This window comes from Ranitomeya variabilis, chromosome 2, assembly GCF_051348905.1.
Source record: "Ranitomeya variabilis isolate aRanVar5 chromosome 2, aRanVar5.hap1, whole genome shotgun sequence".
Classification (NCBI taxonomy): Eukaryota; Metazoa; Chordata; class Amphibia; order Anura; family Dendrobatidae; genus Ranitomeya; species Ranitomeya variabilis.
Window position 1 is genome coordinate 566,110,777 of NC_135233.1, and position 20,483 is coordinate 566,131,259.

At 38.8% G+C, this 20,483-nt stretch overlaps 1 protein-coding gene across 1 annotated transcript in view; it reads left to right on the plus strand.

Annotated features, from left to right (window-relative positions):
* NKD1 (NKD inhibitor of Wnt signaling pathway 1) overlaps nucleotides 1-18,598 on the plus strand; it is a 132,165-nt gene extending 113,567 nt beyond the window's left edge. The window contains exons 8-10 of the mRNA XM_077288218.1: nucleotides 1,338-1,410; nucleotides 5,304-5,434; nucleotides 9,001-18,598. Of these exons, the coding sequence (XP_077144333.1) occupies nucleotides 1,338-1,410; nucleotides 5,304-5,434; nucleotides 9,001-9,581 (785 nt within the window). The 3' untranslated portion in view covers nucleotides 9,582-18,598. The remainder of the gene's footprint in view (nucleotides 1-1,337; nucleotides 1,411-5,303; nucleotides 5,435-9,000) is intronic.
* The last annotated feature ends 1,885 nt before the right edge of the window (nucleotides 18,599-20,483 follow it).

Consider the following 20,483-nt stretch of genomic DNA (forward strand, 5'->3'; position numbering starts at 1 on the left):
ATCAAAGGTTGCGTGTAGGTAAGAGGTAAGTACCGGGAGACCATGTCACAGATGTATGAAGGAGACAGGTTGTGGATGGGCTTGTATGTCATTGTAAGGGTTTTGAACTGGAGTCTCTGGGCGATAGGAAGCCAGTGAAGGGCTTGGCATAGCGTAGAGGCTAGGGAATAGCGGGGAGACAGTTAGATTAGTCGGGCAGCAGAGTGTAGGATGGATTGGAGTGGTGCCACAGGAGAGGCCAGAGAGTAGGAGGTATTATCACTTACTTACCCACAGTATGATCTCTGGGATCTGGACTGATCCTTGGGAATTGAGGTCCCAAAGTCCCCTATGATTGAAGAAGTAGAGTAGCTACGTTTCCATTACTCGGTTCACTTCTATGAGATTGGGAGATGCTGTCAGTCCCTTAGAAGTGAATGAGTGTGAGAATAGAGAGGATGAATGAGTGACCACCAGAGGACACAGGGTTCCGTGGAACTAATTCTGAGATCATACATTTGTCACCGAGTTGGCACGCATGTATTTATTGGGTAAACCCATTTAATTAAGCATGTACAAAATGACACGTGGATTTTAAAGAGAACCTCACATGTGGTACTTGCAGTCCAATCTGTGGACAGTGCAGAGAAGGGGAAGCCAAGCAGAATGATATATAAACATTTCAGTAAAACTTGTAATTTATTCATTGAAATTCCCATTTTTGGTATAGTAGGCATTCCTACTATTGATTGACAGTCTTCTCTGTATGACTGTGCATGCAGATAGCTGTCAATCACTGACTAGGACTGCCCACTGGACACACCTTTCATTCACATTTTACTGAATTTATTCCCACAAAAAAGGTATATCAGTTCGTTCAGCTCCTCCTGCTTTATAATATCCTGCCTGGAGAATAAAATAAACAGTGATTTTTGGCTGCTCTGTTGCGAATTTTAGGTCTACAGATTACTTTAGGGTAGGTTCATAAAAGGAGGCTGGAAAATCAGATACATTTCCCAAGTGGAATCCACTTCAGGCTTTTTTCTTGAAGTGTATTTTTGAATGGGGTTTTTTCCACGTGGTGTGTCGCAGCCTTTTGATTTGACAATTTTTGAGCCACAAGGAATCTGCTTTAAAAAAGTAGCATGCCTTTTCTATTATTTTCTGCTGTAAGACTCTAAAAACCTTACCAGAAAACAAAACTGTCAAATAACTCTAAAAAGATTTCAAAGAGTATTTAAAGACTTTTTGTTGTTGATTTTGGAACGGTTCCATTTCTAAATACTCAGGAAGAAAATTCTCAGTGCCTTTCAAATTAAAACTTTACAACTAACGTCTGATGATTTGTGTAATTGCAGAGATACAAAATGGAAGACACAGAAGTGAGAGCAAAGTGAACGAAGATCTTAAGAAGCAGCGTAGTTCTTCAAGGTACGTTTTGGGGACTTATGCAGGAATAAAAACGTTAGAATACATGCATGTGTCTTGTTGAGAAGACGTGAGACATCAATGACGCTATTCACCTAATGTTGAACTGCTAAAGAGTAATGATATCTTACTTAGCGCAGATTTATAGCATAACATATCTAGTAGTTTACTGAGATGAAAGTCAGGGTCCCGAGATCCTCAGAGAATATTTATGTTGGCAGCAGCTGATGCCTTCAGATCCTTGTTGTCTTACATTCCAAGCATGGCTGTAGCTCTTGTGTCTGCACCGGGTCTCTATGTGGAGAGACTCCCGGCGCTGGATTAGTCTTTCCTCTGTGATAAAAGTATCCTATGGCCTTCAGAAGCTAGAAGTAGACAGTCCTGGGATTTACTGTGTTCAAGATATATGGAAGGTGAAGGAAGATAAAAGGGAGTGTTATGTCTGAAAGTTAAAAAAAATGTTACTCTGGGAAAAGTAAACGCATTGGGCACAGCTTTCAGATGATGTTCTAGGCGTACTCAACACAAGCCAGCTCTACCGAATAATTGGCATTCAGCATAAACTACAGTGACTGTCTTTGGTACTACGGGGTAGAATCCTGTCTAATTTTTAGACAGAGTAAATTTAGGCTACACCAACTAAAAATTTGGACGGTTTACCGTAATTTAGCAAAGTGGTTCACGCTGTTTTATAATTTGGTTGCACTTTTAGACAGTTTACTGTTCACACCACCTAATTTTGCACCAACAATTTGCACCAAAATTTCAATGGAGTTCTGGCACATCAACCAGGCATTTTTCTGTTTCCTTGTCCAATTTTTGGCTCCCTTTCTTCCAAGACCCATGGCTTTTTAATTTTTATTCCATTGACATAGCCGTATAAAGGTTTGCGTTTTGCAGGACAGGCTTTCGGTTTGAATGACGCCATTGATTTTACCATATGGTGTACTGGAAAATGTAATAAAAAATTCAAAGTGGGATAAAATTGTGAAAAAAAAAAATGCAATTACCGTACACAATTTTTCAGGGAGGGTTTTGTTTTTACATTGTTCATTGTGCAGTAAAAATAACCTGGCAATGTGGTTATCCGGGTCAGTACAATTATGATGGGATGAAACACATTTTTTTAATTTAAGTAGTGAAAAAAATGGGAAAATTGTAAAAAACTATTTGTTTGTGTCGCCATTTTCTGAGACACATTTTATGTCAGTGGAGCCATGAGGACTTGTTTTCTTGGTGGCAAGGTGACATTTTTATTGATACTATTTAGAAATACATTTAATATCCTTTTAATCCATATTTTAGGGAGGTGCAGAGATAAAAAAAAAAAGCAATTCTGTTTTTTTTATTTAATTTCTCTTTGCGGCATTTACTATATGGGTTAACTAATGTTATATTTTGATAAATCAGACTTTTGTGGAAGTGGCAATATCAAATATGCATATTTTTTAACTTTTTTATTTGTAAAGAACGGGAGGGTAAATGTTTTTTTCTTCTAAACTTGTTTTCCAATTTTTTCAATTTTTTAGTCCCCTTAAGGGAGCTTGAACCAGTGATCATCAGATCGCTTGCTCTGTAATCTGCAATGCAATTGCATTAAAGTACATAGACAAAATGAGGTTCTTCTGTAAAGCACACCCACAAGTTGGGCTTCATAGGATGACAAAGATGGCAGCCAATGGGGCCTTTAGCAGGCCCCCAGCTGCCATGAGAAGCCATCAGACCTCCACATTTGCATTATGGGGGGCTACTGGAAGTCATGCACACTCGCATCTAATGCATTTAATGCACACAATTTAAATGCTTCTGTTAGTTATTGACAGCTGCGCTTAAATTGTAAGCAGCAGCGTTCAATGCTGTCACAATAAGATGTTGGATATGATATGCCAGGTATAATGCGGGCACAGCTGCTGAGCCTGCTCCATACACGGGGACTCGACATACCTGTACGTCATATGTCATGAATGATTTAAGGCCAGTGATAAACCCCCTTCATTTTAAGCTTTGCAACATTTCCATCCAGAACATGCTCTTTGTGAAGCCCGGAATATTGCATTTACATTAGTTTTGTATTTTTTTTGGGGGGGTTGCATTTTTCACTTGTGTTTTTAACATTACAAATCATGTGACTCAATTATTCCTTTTAGAGGAACAAAATACAATGGAGATCTGGAGAAAAAAAAACACTACAAACTGCCTGAAACAAAGAGACAAATAATATAAGTAAAGTGAAAAATAATGCAGTGTACATATTACATGTGCTGTTTCCCTGCTGACTCTCAGTAAACATCTGGCAGCAGTGTCTATGGAGCAAGAAAAACAGCAGCAAAGAAAACTATTATAAATTAGCCTTTTTTCACAAAAAAGGCTAAACATATTGTAAATGCATTCTTAATGCTCATTAAGACGTCAGTGGTTTCTAGGCACAAGTTCGGTGAAAAACACTGAAAAATCTCATGCGTGAAAAACTGTCTTCTGAGTGAGGCCTTAACCTGATAAAATTCTCAATTACATCTTTAGACCAATGATACATTCTGGTTTTGTTATGGAAATCAAAGTCCAAGCACAGATTAGAGACATGCAGTGACATCAAAGTCCAAGCACAGATTAGAGAAATGCAGTGACATCAAAGTCCAAGCACAGATTAGGGAAATGCAGTGACATCAAAGTCCAAGCACAGATTAGAGAAATGCAGTGACCTCAAAGTCCAAGCACAGATTAGGGAAAAGCAGTGACATCAGAGTCAAAGCACAGATTAGAGAAATGCAGTGACATCAAAGTCCAATTACAGATTAGAGAAATGCAGTGACATCAAAGTCAAAGCACAGATTAGAGAAATGCAGTGACATCAAAGTCCAAACACAGATTAGAGAAATGCAGTGACATCAACGTCCAAGCACAGATTACAGAAATGCAGTGACCTCAAAGTCCAAGCACAGATTAGAGAAATGCAGTGACATCAAAGTCAAAGCACAGATTAGAGAAAAGAAGTGACATCAGAGTCCAAGCACAGATTAGAGAAAAGCAGTGACATCAAAGTCAAAGCACAGATTAGAGAAATGCAGTGACATCAAAGTCCAAGCAGATAAGAGAGATGCAGTGACATCAAAGTCCAATTACAGATTAGAGAAATGCAGTGACATCAAAGTCCAAGCACAGATTAGAGAAATACAGTGAGCTCAAAGTCCAAGCACAGATTAGAGAAATGCAGTGACATCAAAGTCCAAGCACAGATTAGAGAAATACAGTGAACTCAAAGTCCAAGCACAGATTAGAGAAATGCTGTCTGATAAGTTCAGTTGACTACAGAAAAAATACTTTTCTCTACATTGTGAAAGACTTATGCGAACACAATATGCATCTACACTTGCTGTGGCTCCAGATTATTATGTCCTGTATTTCAGCAGAGTTATGGATACTGGCAAGCCGATTGGGGAGGGGGAGATTGGAGGTATAGCCATTGACCTGATGGATGCTTGGCTGACATTGATCTAAGATGTATGGCCACTCCAACATTGGCTACATACGGCAATTGTGTTAAAGTGACCTAGGTGGGAATTTTTGATTCATACAGAATGAAAATAACTGCTGAGTCTACCGCTAGGTATTTAGGATTTCCTTAAGGAAATTTCAAAAATAGGGAGTCACATAGCAGCGCAGTTATCTGATGAGTCTTCCATACAATGAATGTTATATGCTATATATGCTAATCAGGTGTGAGGTACAATTCATTGTTTAAGGTAAAGTCCAAAAAATAAATGATCAGACAACAGAATGCAAGAAAAAAAAATTCCTGCAGCCTGTAAAAAATAATGTCTCTGCAGATGCTTTAATCTGTTTATAGATGTTCTGCGAGTGGTTCCCAGATGTATCCTGTTCTTTGTTATCTCCTGTAGACATAACCCAGCTGAAAATGAAACAGAACAGACAGAATGTCTCCGGCAGTGTGTGGATGAGAACATTGAACGAAGAAACCACTACTTGGATCTTGCTGGAATAGAAAACTACACATCAAAATTTGGACCAGGTGTGTATGGTTGAGATTTTACTGCTGGAAAATATGAAAGGAGCGGATGCGGGGAAATGGCTCACAAAGAGATCAATGATTGCTACTGCGTTAGGAAATATCCATAGACTGGAGAAAGAAGGACAGTCTCTTTTCTCTTCAACCTCAGCACAATAAGGGAAACTAGTGAAAAACAGAATTTTCCATTTGTATCAACTGATATGGATTTTGGAAAATTGGGCACAAAATTTTTGAATGCTTTTGGTTTTTATTTATTTATTTATTTTTAACACAGTGCACTTTCAAAACAAAACAGAGACCAAACTCATTGGGGGAGGATTTTACCTTGTGAAATGTATTAAATTCACCACAATATTGAATACATTAATCAAATGTAATTATAGTGGATGCAGTTGCATTAAGACTCATTGTGCCTCCATACAGGAGGACCAGGTATGTGCATGTAGACTATGGGCTCATTTAGACATTTGTTTTATTTCACTTTCGAGAAAAATTATCTTAGTTTCATTAAAATTGTCTCTTCAGAGGGGAAGGGGACTAGAGCTCTAGTGCCACCTATAACGTAGAAATCCTACAAGTCAATATTGACTTTCTGATGAGCCTTGTCACATGACTTAGGATAAGAGCCAAAACCAAAATCTCAATTTGCAGACACTGTGTTTCGGGTACTGCCCTTCATCAGTGCAAAGTGGGAGATCTGGTTTGGCTGGGTGAGAGGCGTCTGACCTGGATCCAAGGGGTAACATTTCTCCTTGCAGAGAGTGACCTGTCAAGCCTGACATGTCAAGATAAGGATACTTTTAAGCCACAATGCTCCTCTGGGGGATATGCAAATTGTCTCTTCAGAGAGGAAGAGGACAAGGACTCTAGTACAACCTATAGGAAGTAGCAATCCTAAAAGTCAACATCGACTCTCTAATGAGCCTTGCCACATGACTTAGGGTACCGTCTCACTATACGATTTACCAACGATCACGACCTGCGATACGACCTGGCCGTGATCGTTGGTAAGTCGTTGTGTGGTCGCTGGAGAGCTGTCACACAGACCGCTCTCCAGCGACCAACGATGCCGAGGTTCGCTGGTAACCAGGGTAAACATCGGGTTACTAAGCGCAGGGCCGCGCTTAGTAACCCGATGTTTACCGTGGTTACCAGCGTAAAAGTAAAAAAAAAAAACCGTACATACTCACCATCTGATGTCCGTCAGGTCCCTTGCCGTCCGCTTCCTGCTCTGACTGAGATCCGGCCGTACAATGAGAGCAGAGCACAGCAGTGACGTCACCGCTGTGATCTGCTCTCACTTTCCGGCCGGCAGTCAGTCAGAGCGGGAAGCAGACTGCGAGGGACCCTGAAGGACATCAGATGGTGAGTATGTACGGGTTTTTTTTTTTTACTTTTACGCTGGTAGCCACGGTAAACATCGGGTTACTAAGCGCGGCCCTGCGCTTAGTAACCCGATGTTTACCCTGGTTACCAGCGAACGCATCGCTGGATCGCTGTCACACACAACGATCCAGCGATGACAGCGGGAGATCCAGCGACGAAAGAAAGTTTCAAACGATCTGCTACGACGTACGATTCTCAGCAGGGTCCCTGATCGCTGCTGCGTGTCAGACACTGCGAGATCGTAACTATATCGCTAGAACGTCACGAATCGTGCCGTCGTAGCGATGAAAATGCCACTGTGTGACGGTACCCTTAGGATAACAGCCAAGACCAAAATTTTAATTTGCAGACAACCAGAGGAGCATTGGAGCTTAAAACTATCCTCACCTTGGCATGTCAGGCATGACATGTCACTCTCTGCAAGGAGAAACGTTATCCCTTGGATCCTGGTCAGACACCTCTCACCTAGCCAAACCAGATCTCACACTTTGCACTGACGAGGGGCTGTACACTGAAACACAGTGTCTGCAACTTGAGATTCTAGTTTTGTCTTTTATCCTAAGTCATGTGACGAGGCTCGTTAGAGTGTCGATATTGACTTTTACTTTTGCTACTTTCAATAGGTGGCACTAGAGTTCTAGTCCTCTTCCTCTCTGAAGAGACGCTTAAAAGTGTCCTCACCTTGGCATGTCAGGCTTGACATGTCACTCTCCTCAAGGAGAAACATTACCACTTGGATCTTAGTTTCTTTTTATTAGTGATTTTGTTCAAAGTTTCATCAAATTTTCACCCGAGTTTCATCCACTTGTCATCCGAGTTTTGTCCAAGTTTGCTACCATTTTTAGCAGTTTTTCTTGGATGAGAATAAAAGGTTTTCTGTCTTCATCTAACAGTCCAATGGTATCTAAGTGTGTCCGATTTTTTTCTCAAACCCATAGACTGGCATTGCTGGTTTTGACCAATATCGGACACGTCTCAGCCACCATTTTGCGTGGACCATTCGGTCCGCAAAAAAAATGGGACATATGAACAGCCCAATACACTATATTAGGTTCGCATTCTAACTGTGTAAACCACAAATAGAACTCGTGCGTGAAAATGGACACCTGAATGTTTCTATTTCTGATAGTTTAGAATTATGGGCAATATAACTAATTCACAATGTGGTCAGATACAGTTGGAAAAATATCAAAAGAAACCTCTCATTTCACCAGCAGTATTTATGTTACATATTTTAGCAAAATGTGCATTCAAAGAACTCAAACGTATCAAGAATTCGGAGAATTCAATTTTGTTGAAATAAGAGATACAATCTTTCGTGTTTTAAAAAAAAAGTTTTAACTTTCCAAATATCCTGTGAGTCGACTAACATATTTAATACAATAATTGTATTTAAAAAAATGGAGCAAACAAAATGACAAAAGCATTGTTGGTGATAAGTATACTTCTAGTGAAGATCGTGACTAGAACCAAAAAGTCATTTTGAATCAAGTCAAACATTTTTCTTTCAAACTATTTTTTTTACTTAAAAGGATTTTCCCATGTGGGAAATTTATGGCATAGGCAGGATGCAAGGAGTTTTATTTTTATCGGAGCTCCCAAAATTGCCGAACTGGACTGTATGGCAACATCTTAATTCCTGACATCTCTTCATAGGGGCCCATTCTCAAAACAGGTAAGACTCCCAGTCGTGGCTCCTTCATCTAGCATTCATTTTTTGGGATCTCTTGTCAATATGCCATAAATTTCACTAAACGGGACAACCCCTTTACCTATAAGATTATGAATAATTGTCCTATGCAGCAGATAAATCATCCATTAATTAGCACTCTTCATATTTTATGTAACAGTACCCCCTAGAGGAAATATTTATATGCTATAAGATACAAGTACTGAAAATTAAAGTACTTGTCCCGTAGATAAAAAATACTTCTCAAAGGTCTCAAATTAGTTAAGAAAAACTGACCCTGATGTTACTGATCCGTCAGTGACTGGCTGACTAGGTTTTTCTAGTGTGTCGAGATTTCACTAGGAAAAAGAGACCAGTAGAGTTAATGTTGAATTGGTTTGGGTGAGTATCACTTCTTTCTTTCCTTATCTTTTTTTTTACCATTTGTTTCTGTTATACTGTAGACAACCCATATCCAAGGCAAGAGCTAAGTTTTTTTATTATTTCACAGGTTCTTCGGCAACAGCTGAAAAACCAGATCCACATTCAAGAGCTTCTAATCAAATGAGGTCTCGTTCTCATGAACCAGAAACTCTTCATCTACACCAGAGAAGGTCACAAGCATTGGATACTGGACATTTCAGTCTATTAGATCCTTCTCATCCCAAAATGCTGGAGCTTCAGCAAAGGCAACGGGGTCAAGAATCCAACAAACACTCTGTAAGAAGTCCCAAAGCTTCAAATAAGAATGGAACAGCATTAAACAGTCAGCCAGGAAGGCCAACAAGGAGCAAACCCATCCATGGTGTGCAAATTCCTGTGACTTCCCCAACTGTTCTCATGGGCCAGAGCTATCCTTACCACCATTTACCACCTCAACAACCTCATAGGAAAAGCAAGCAGAAAACAAAGGAAGGCCATCAGATGTGCAAAGCGTTCCAGTCACCAATTAATGTAGTGGAAAAAGAGCATGTGAGGGATTTGCCAAGCATGCTATTGTATGATGGCCACAGCGGACACTTGATACAAAGACATGAGCACCATCATCACCATGAGCATCACCACCACTATCACCATTTCTACCAAACATAATATGGACCATTTATTACACATCCTGAGAAGAACTCCAGAATTGGGTGCCAGTTCTTAAAGGAAGTTGCTTTGTTAGAAACATATTAATTAATGGACGATATTATTGAACAATGGAAAAGTGGACCCCAAAACCCACTGGTGGAAAATGCTAAATATATTTTGAACACAACCAAGCACTACTTAGAATTTGGACCTGCCATGGAAGATTTGCATTAAGTGTTTTTTAGTCATCCAACACTCTGTTTGCACAAACACCTTGAAGTAATAAGTCAATTCGGTTTTGGACACCAGAAAATAACAAAAATCCCCACAAACAGCACACTACCTCTAGTAATATTCTTAGTTTGACTTTAAGGCGGGTAGACCTAATAATTATGAACACATATAAGCCAAGTTTTCTTCACTTTCCCTAACTATCTAAATCTTTGGTAGTATTTATATGTACAGTAATTTAAAGTAGTTTTTTTTTCGACAGTTGACAGGTCGAAGAAGAACGTTGTGAGTTTCTCAGAATATTTGAGGAGTTGAAGAATAGTTTGTGTGGCTTAAAGAACCCCTGTTCCACATGGCCTATTACTAGTTAAAGTCAAGATCCTTGAGTGCCCGTTGATTTTAATGAGTTCCTTATTTGCTTGCAGGAAAAATGGGCACTTCCAAATTGGCTTCCTTAGTTATCACAGTTAATCACGCGGGCTTAGAGTTAAGTAGGATTTAGTTGATTTATATTTTTGTTAAAAAGCTAAGATTGCCCCCCTTTATAATAATATCTCACAACTTGAGCCCTCCCCTCCATAGTAAGGTCACTCTTTAAGTTGCTTACCGTTTCCAGTATTTTAATATATCTGAGTATAAAAGACAACATTTTAATTCCTTCCTAGGTCCTTTCTCAACAGTCAAGAGTTTTTTTTCCTCCATTTTTTTTTTTAAACCTTATCAGGTATATAGTATAAATATATATATAAATCTATATAAAAGTATATTATATATACACTCAGGTACTTTTTTGTGTTTAAATCTGTGGTTTGGTTATTTGTAGCATTCTGTTCTTTTTTTTTTTTTAATAGTATGATTATTTTATTTCAAAGAGTTTCTATGTATTATAACAGAATCTTGTGTTAAAAACTTTGCTGTTTTCAGGGCAAAATTCCCATTCTTTCAAGACAAAAAACCTGAATTGTGAAGGAGTATATTTCATTTCTTTATTTTCTGTTTTTTTTGCTTTTTTTAAGTTCCGCCTAATGAAAATAAAGCAGATAATAGGACTGTCCCTGTTATACTGTCTGGCTGCGGATATAGTATGATATATTAGAAAGGGGATCAGATATCTGTGCAAAGTAAAGGCAGACATATTTTGGACTGAACCGGTGGTGGATCTGTTTTAGTAACTATATGTAGGTATGGCACACGTACTTTTTGCTGCTCCTAGGCCACAGCTGTGCTTTTCTATAATTTGTAATTGATTTTTTTTAAAACTGCTCATTTTAATGATGGGACATATGATACCTTCTGAGTTGCTTTGCTCCTTTTTATATCTCGCTCTTGCTTTTTATTCATTAAAGGGGTAAAATACCTTTAAATTTCCCATATAAATATTAGCTATTTTCCAGTTCTGAAGGTAAAAGTACATGTAGTTTCTTTAGATCAGTCCATTTTCCTTCTCTTCATCTTTTTTCTTATACTAGAGACATGTTTAGGCGATAGATTGAACTCGATGAACTTAAGTCTACCTTCAACCTTAAAAGTATAAAAACTGGTGACCAAGGTTTATCCAGTAGTTCACAGCATGTGATTTTTGGGTTCTAGCTTATAACATTGCCTTGTATGGTGCAATAAGATTCAATATAGAGTTAAAAAGGTTCTCTGAGATTATAAAGAAAGACCCCATATTATAAAGAACATGTCTGCCATTTATGGTATATATGAATGCTACATCAGCAAAATGGTGACAAAATTCCAATTATGTGCAATTCATATAATCTTTAATAGATCTACATCCAAAACATAAAAATAGCTAAAAGAGATTGTCTTATAATCATTGTACTGTATCTATACATGGGTTGGTGAAAAATGTATGATCACTGGGGATCCGATTGCTGGGATTCCCATCAATCACAAGATTAGTTAATGTACTGTCAGTAGGAGTGGTCACACATGCTCACTATGTCTTCATGCATTGTCTGTAGACAGGGTCACATGCTCACTACTACTCCATTCACTGTCATTAGGAGTAGTCACACATGCTCGCTGCTGCTCAATTTACTGTCTGTAGAAGTGGTCACACATGTTCACTAATACTCCACTGTCTATAGGAGATGTCATACATGCTCACTAATACTCCACTGTCTGTAGGAGATGTCATACATGCTCACTAATACTCCACTGTCTGTAGGAGATGTCATACATGCTCACTAATACTCCACTGTCTGTAGGAGATGTCATACATGCTCACTAATACTCCACTGTCTGTAGGAGATGTCATACATGCTCACTAATACTCCACTGTCTATAGGAGATGTCATACATGCTCACTAATACTCCACTGTCTGTAGGAGATGTCATACATGCTCACAACTTCTCTATTCACTGTCTGTAGGAGATGTCATACATGCTCGCTAATACTCCACTGTCTATAGGAGATGTCATACATGCTCGCTAATACTCCACTGTCTATAGGAGATGTCATACATGCTCACTAATACTCCACTGTCTATAGGAGGTGGTCACACATGCTCACTACTTCTCTATTCACTGTCTGTAGGAGTGGTCACACATGCTCACTAATACTCCACTGTCTATAGGAGTGGTCACACATGCTCACAACTGCTCCATTCACTGTCTGTAGACGTGGTTACACATGCTCACTAATACTCCACTGTCTATAGGAGGTGGTCATACATGCTCACTACTTCTCTATTCACTGTCTGTAGAGGGGGTCACATATGCTCATTACTGCTCAATTCACTGTCTGTAGGAGTGGTCACATATGTGCTCACTAATTCTCCACTGCCTGTAAAAGTGGTCACACAGGCTCACTAATACTCCATTCACTGTATGTACAAGTGGGCACACATGCTCACTATTACTCCATTCACTGTTTATAGGAGTGGTCACACATGCTCACTATTACTCCATTCACTCTATAGGAGTGGTCACACATGCTCACTACAGCTCCTTTCACACAGGAGACTTTGGGCCTCCTGATCTCATGATTGGTGGGAGTCACAATAAACATTGATCATCTATCCTGTTCATAGATAATAATAATTTCTTATGGGACAATCCTTTTACAGTCTTTATGCTTCATTTTTATGAGGGAAAGTGTTTTTTCAGACTTGGAATATTGTCAGCAATGGATATTCCTTCTGTTAAATGGAATCTGTCACCTACTTTTTCGTATATAAGCTTCGGCCACCGCCATCAGGGGCTTATCTACAGCATTCTGTAATGCTGTAGATAAGCCCCTGATGTATCCTGAACTGAAAGATAAGAAAAACAAGTTACATTATATTCACCTGGGGGGTGGTCCGGTCCAAAGGGCGACGCAGTCCAGGTCCGGTGCCTCCCATCTTGATGCAATGACGTCCTCTTCCTTGCTTCCTGTCACGGCTCCTGCACAGGCGTACTTTACTTGCCCTGTTGAGGGCAGCGCAACGTACTGCAGTGTGCAGGCGCTGGGCTTCTCGGACCTTTCCCGGCACTGCAGTACTTTGCTCTGCCGTCAACAGGGCAAATAAAGTATGCCTGTGCAGGAGCCGAAACGGGAAGCAAGGAAGAGGACGTCATCGCATGAAGATGGGAGGCGCCGGACCGCGACGCCCATCGGACACGGACCACACCGCCCCTGGGTGAGCATAATCTAACTTGTTTTTCTTTTCTTTCAGGATACATCGGGGGCTTATCTACAGTATTACAGAATGCTGTAGATAAGCCCCTGATGGTGGTAGCCGCAGCTTATATACGAAAAAGTAGGTGACAGATTCCCTTTAATGGCGAAAAGTTCCAGAACGTGAAGTGAACCCTACATTCTATTTTACATAGTAAGGGTGGCACTGTAGAAGAGTTCGACTATATAATTTATATAATTCACATTTGACTGCTACATACACTCTCATGATGATATGTACCAGGGTCCTGTGCGAGATCAATATAACAATTTGTGAATTTGTGAGGTCACTGAGTTGAATCGTATGACCAAGAGTCTTTACTTATGAATCTAGTGCCTCTGCCTGTTTTTTGTGTCTACAGCGCCATTGCTTTGCTGGTAAATATAAAAGAGGAGTACTTTTTAATGGAATTATATGTTCCATAGGTGTAAAGTGCCATAGGAGTTAGGCTTTGAATTTTTGGTTGAATCATTTTCCAAAATATTATCTTGTAAAGTAATCTCAGGCTATGAAATTCAGTTATGGCAAGGAGCAAATTAAAATGGATCCACAACAGTATAATATTTTCGAATACTTTTTTTTAGTCTCCATGAGTACTCCATAAAGTATTATCTTAAAAGGCATTAATAAAGTTTTTGTAGCTTTTGTGAACTTTAGATAAGCAAGTAAAAAGTTCTAAGTATCATATATATATCTGGAATTCTCATACTTTATCCATTGGGTTTGTACAAGCAAGATCATGATAATGCATGGGATTAGCAGCACCGGTCAAAGTCCATGCCAACAGTAAAAATAGGTACCAATTTATTTTTCATTTTCCTCTTGAGCCCAGTGTAGCAGTAACAAATGGAAGTCATCTTATGAGAGAGGCCACATCACACCTTAAAACACTAGTTACCAAGATTCTCAGATTAGTGGTCCTCAGTCTAAGTCATAGTGACCATCATCTATATCGCGGGTTTCCGGACATTTAAGTCCTGCCACATGAATGCTCCAAAGTGCCCAAGATCCACGACTGAACATCCACTGGGATTGTTGACAAGTATGCCACAAGATATTCTATGCCACCTTCCCCTTTACATATAATAAATTGCCTAAACATTTTCATAATACTAACATTTTTTTTCCACCAACTTTCTATGGCATTGGTCTTGGCTCCAGTAATTGTTTTGACATTGTCATGTATAGGCAAAACATAATGCTTAGCCAATTAACCAGAAAAGTTTTAGAGGAAGATACCTAGACAGGACTTCCAATAAATATTTCTTATAAATCTTCTATACTTGCATAAAATCCAAATAATGGTGTTTTTCTTCCACTTCTTCAGGATGAACCACTGAATCTATGTCCAAGTTGTGAATCGGAATGAAAGGTGTTGTTAAGGATTAGAATTTTCCCAGATCTATGCCACTCTTGTCCTTGGTCTGTTTCTGGTATGGCAGATGATTAGGGCCGACCCATGATATTGGACACATCCTTCAGAAAAGATTTTCTAATCCTGGACAACCTCTTTATATTCTTCATAGTGACATCTCCCTGTTCAATTACCAATGTTTCTAAATAAGACATCCCTTCTGGAGACCTAATCACTTGCTTTGGCTCCATGGACAAAGTTAATTGTGGAGAAGGTCCAGGTTGAAATTAGGAACAAACAAGTCGTCAGGAGTTACTTTACTATAGCCAAAATGTTAATATGACTCCTGAATAAATAATAATAATACATGAAGAACTGTATAATAAATACCAACACATTAAAGGAAGAGTTTGTATATATGTTTGTATCTTCTGTAGGTTCTTTCGAGGAGTAAATATTTTAGAGGTTGAAGCATGATGGCAACTGAATTACTTATTAAATGTTAGGTTTCATGTTCGTCCGTGATATATACAAGGTGACTATAACTGGAAACTTTAGACGCGATTATGAAAAGTAATTTGTGTGTTAGGCATGACTTTAGAAACAGACATGATTCGAAGGCTAAATGCCATTTCTTTTTTATTGATCCAAAACATTTCACAAGAAGGTATGTAGCAGAAGAATAGCAATGTGATATTAGTATTTTGCTTTAACAAAAATATATACCTTTTTTTTAATTTTTAAAATATTTTATTCAAATATTGGTCAATTACCATTTGGGATGAGCGGTAGATGTAGATGAGTTTGATCTAGTGGGAGAGAGTGACCTATTTATTCATTAGATTCAGTTAGAACAGTACTGCATGTGATAAGGATAGTGTTATTATGGGTAGCTAATGGACAAGTAATAAGGTACTGAATACCATAGAAAACTCTCAAAAGTCTGATATAAATCAGGTATGTGAAAAATAAATAGGCAAAGGCAAGGTACTGGCAGCGGAAAGCAATATTGCCCACAACCTGTTCAACTGGGCTGTTATGATGTTTTATAATAAGTATGTTGTAGAAAATTATATCCCGGCCTCAATGTATGCCTCAATGTGAATGAGAGGACCTTCAGATCAAGTACAGACATGTCAGGATATTTCAAGTAGCAAGAACATGTAACAGAAGCCACATTATAATGAGAAAAGTTGGTCATGAAAGTATGCCGAAGAGTAAGATGATAAAATAAAAGGTTCCCTAAAGTGCAAGAAAGAGGGTTGTACTCGTCACGTCACCACAGTCTTTTTAAACTCCTACTTATACTGAGAACCCGCAGTATATTTACTATTCACTATTACCTATGCCTGATGTAAAACATTCATTTTTTTAAAACAAAAAATGATATTTAATTTTGCAGTTACTCATAAATTAGGCATAAAGAATGTTTTTTTAAATGGTAGTTTTTGCATATGTGGAGGCAGAATTCTGATTTTTGGTAAACTATAAAACCTCTAAGATTTCAGTACCCAAAGATTGTCAATGGGGTTAAACTGGACTTGTCAATAAGGAATGTGGACACTTATTTTTTATATTGAAATTCTAAATATAAGCTAAATGTTTTCTTTCCAATATTTAAAGATATTTCTGCTCTTGTTTAAAACTTAATATCTTTTATAACAACTTAGAAACCAAATTACATTGACTATTCAACTAAATGATGCTTTATTAGATGTGAAGTAGTCTGTTATAACAAATGATCGAAAGCAAAAAAGTGTGAGGTCCATCTATCTTGTTGAAATAGCTAACTAATATCCCAATTAAGTCGGAAAACGTTTCCTTTGGTGTTTGGTACAACATAGACCAACCTGATATGGACCAAAAATGTAGCCATGTGATTCCATGGGTATGTGATAAAGACTTTGCTTATGCCACATTTGTCTTTCAGCTACGCCACTGGGGAAGAAATTGGTCAAACACATTTTTTTTCCCTTTTTCTTTACTTCTTTGCTTTAGCTTTCAAGGGAAATACACAATGCATGTAGTTATGCTGGAACCATTTTTTTATATAATGTATTCTTCCTACTGATTTTCTCACAAATTTTTCATACGGCCAAACTGTGACATTTACCATTTCAATGTTGCATGCTTCTTACTATGTGTATACTTGGTCCTGACTGTTCAAGGGTGTACATAAATATAACTCCTTATACCAGTTATGTTTAATACTTTTTTTAAGCTGATACCTCAAATTACATTGTATCTTTCATTAATGACCTAAAACTTTAAATAAGCTATAGAATACTTTTAATATCTGACAGTAACTTGTTTGCTCTTTAAAGGGAATCTGTCACAAGATTTTTACTATTCCTTCTGAGAACAGCATGAGACCCTGATTGCAATGATGTATCACTTACTGGTCTGCTTGCTGCAATTTTTATAAAATTACTGATTTATTTGCTCTACCAGTTCTCTGAATTTTGTATAACCCCGCCCACACCACTGATTGGCAGCCTTCTGCCAATCAGTGGTGGGGGTGTGGCTGGACTACATGGTAGCAGGTTTACTAGTCCTCTGGTGATAATCTCCTGCTTGATTTTATCAAAACTACAGCAAGCAGCCCAGTAAGTGACACATCTCTGAAATCAGGGTCTTTGACTCTACATCTCAGATTAGGTGGCAGAAACCTGGTGACAAATTTCCTTATAAGTGTTGTAATATACCCACATTTGAATTCCTTTATTTGGTGCCATTTTAAAACTATAATAGCCATATAAATAATGGGCTAGTGTGAGACAAAAGCTTTCATCACTGATCAAGTATCAGTATCCATGATCACCATGCTGCTGGCTAGAGAAGAGATTGACAACCATATTAGTGTATCCAATATATGTTCAGGTGGGGATGGACACATGGTATTTATAGAATGCATATTTGTACAGGAACGAAAAACAATAAAGGTTCAAAAACATGTAATATATAAACTGTATTCCTTATTTAATAGCAAATTTGTCTCACTTTAACTGAGTATTTATCTTTTTTATGTTTATTTCATGTAAAGTTTCATTTTTGTATCCTTTGCCAGTTCTGTAAAAAATAGTTCTGTGTTTTTTTTTATTAGCACCAGGTGTTAATTCCAAAAAACGACTTATTTTATACTAAGTAGAAAGTAGGAAATGTAACCTTAGCTCCTCTTGGCGTCTCATGTTAAAACTTATTTTACATTTAGAACTCAAATGGTTAAATATAGAGAACTCGGAATCTATTTTAACAAATTCTGATAGAACTTGATCTGTTAAATCTCAATGGTAAAGTTACCGCAGACTTGCCAGAAACATCAAATGTTGGAAATAATAAGGGCAATCTTCACCCTTTAAAAACATCTTTAGGTAATTTATTACAAAAATTAATAGATACGGCAAAATACAGAATAAGAAATTGTTAATGTCATTGTATGTTCTGCAAAAAGATGTTTCATGTCAGTTAATAAAATGGTCATATTTTCTTATGAAAACATACATATTACATTTTTCTTTAATGGTTGAAATGGAAAACGCTTTGTGAAACCAACACTGTTCTAAATGTTTTTTTATGATATTCTGACCACTAGGTGGCAAATGTGTGTATCTGCCACAATTTTTGTGTTTTTTTGGCTTATCAGGGCATTTGCTGCCATTTTCCACTGATGCAGATGTTCTCGGAGCATAAGAACTATGTTCAGGCATGTTGCTGTAAATTTTGTTGTAAATAAAATAAATGCTTTTTATTATACTTTTGCAGACGTGTCTCACCGAAGTTTTATGAAACGACCTGTAATATTGGATTGTGTGTTGTATGTAACATCTAAAATTGGAAACCTTGTCAAAAGAACATCTGATTTCATAAACACATTTTGGAAACTCATGGGTGAGGTCTCTGACTTTGGTTCTATGGAACAGTCAAGCCCACTTGTGAATTCATAGGCCCTAATTCATCAAGATCAGCAATTTTATTGCAAGTTTTGATGAGGGGGCAGGGTGGAGTTAGATGCTCCCGATTCACGAAGGGGTGCACACCTCTTAATGAATCTGGAGCATCTGATGAGTGGCGTGCGACTCCATGGAACATACCTTTTTCAGTAATAATGTCTATTAAAATGTTATTCTCAATATCCTCAGGATATGGGATAACTTACTGAATAATGGGTCTTCAACTGTTTGGACCCCAATGATTTTGAGATTAAGGCACTGAAACATGGGAAACAGTCAGCAGTGCCCAATCCTGAATAGCACAGAGGTGCGTATGTTCAACTTCTACTCTACTTATTGCTCCATTCATGTGTTTTGCAAACTGCAGTCCTCACCGCTCCCAACAGACCATATTTTCAGGATTTCCTTATTATTTCACAGCTGAGAGAGAATGTGGTGATTTCTGATACCTTGATAATAATTCCATAACAAGTCCAATATAAAAGAAATCCTGAAAGCATGACACTAAACTATTAAACTGTAAAGCGCTGCGCAATATGTTGGCGCTATATAAATATAGATTATTATTATATTATGATGTGTTGGGGAACAGCGAGGATTGGACTTTGGGAAGCATTGCTCTATTCTAAGGAACTATCACAGCATTTAGCGATCAGGCAAAGGGAAGAAAGACCCTCTACCCTTGGATCGGTGCCCCCGCGATGTCATCATGAGACCCGATCATTGCCATGGTGACCCGATGTAATCATGACGATATCCGGGTCATCAGGTGTTAGGGTTGGTGGATTGCACTAAATAAAATTAAATAGTAAAGTGCAATCGCTACCCGGGTCCACTGTGCAGAGATGTAAAACTGCTGCTAGTGTAAATAATGACGGATAAAAAACTAGTGAACGTTCCTCCTTAAATACACCAAGTTAACTCCACACAGTGTGAATGGAACACAGAAAACCAAACCCAGGTACTACTCAGAGATGCACTGGGAAAGGATTGCCTACCCTGCTAACCATCGAGAGGTACAGGGACCGTAAGTACCAGCTCTGCTAACCACGGAGGGGAACAGGGAAGGTAAGTACCAGCTCAGTTAACCACCGAGGGCTACAGGGAATGTTAGTACCAGCTCAGCTAACCACCGAGGGGTACAGGGAAGGTTAGTACCAGCTCAGCTAACCACCGAGGGGTACAGGGAAGGTAAGTACCAGCTCAGCTAACCACCGAGGGGTACAGGGAAGGTAAGTACCAGCTCAGCTAACCACTGAGAGGTACAGGGAAGGTTAGTACCAGCTCAGGTAACCACCGAGGGGTACAGGGAAGGTAAGTACCAGCTCAGCTAACCACTGAGAGGTACAGGGAAGGTTAGTACCAGCTCAGGTAACCACCGAGGGGTACAGGGAAGGTAAGTACCAGCTCAGCTAAACACCAAGGGGTACAGGGAAGGTTAGTACCAGCTCATCGAACCACCGAGGGGTACAGGGAAGATAAGTACCAGCTCAGCTAACCACCGAGGGGTACAGAGAAGGTAAGTACCAGCTCAGCTAACCACTGAGGGGTACAGGGAAGGTAAGTACCAGCTCAGCTAGCCATCGAGGGGTAGAGGGAAGGTTAGTACCAGCTCAGCTAACCACCGAGGAGTACAGAGAAAGTTTGTACCAGCTCAGCTAACCACCGAGAGCTACAGGGAAGGTTAGTACCAGCTCAGCTAACCACCGACGGG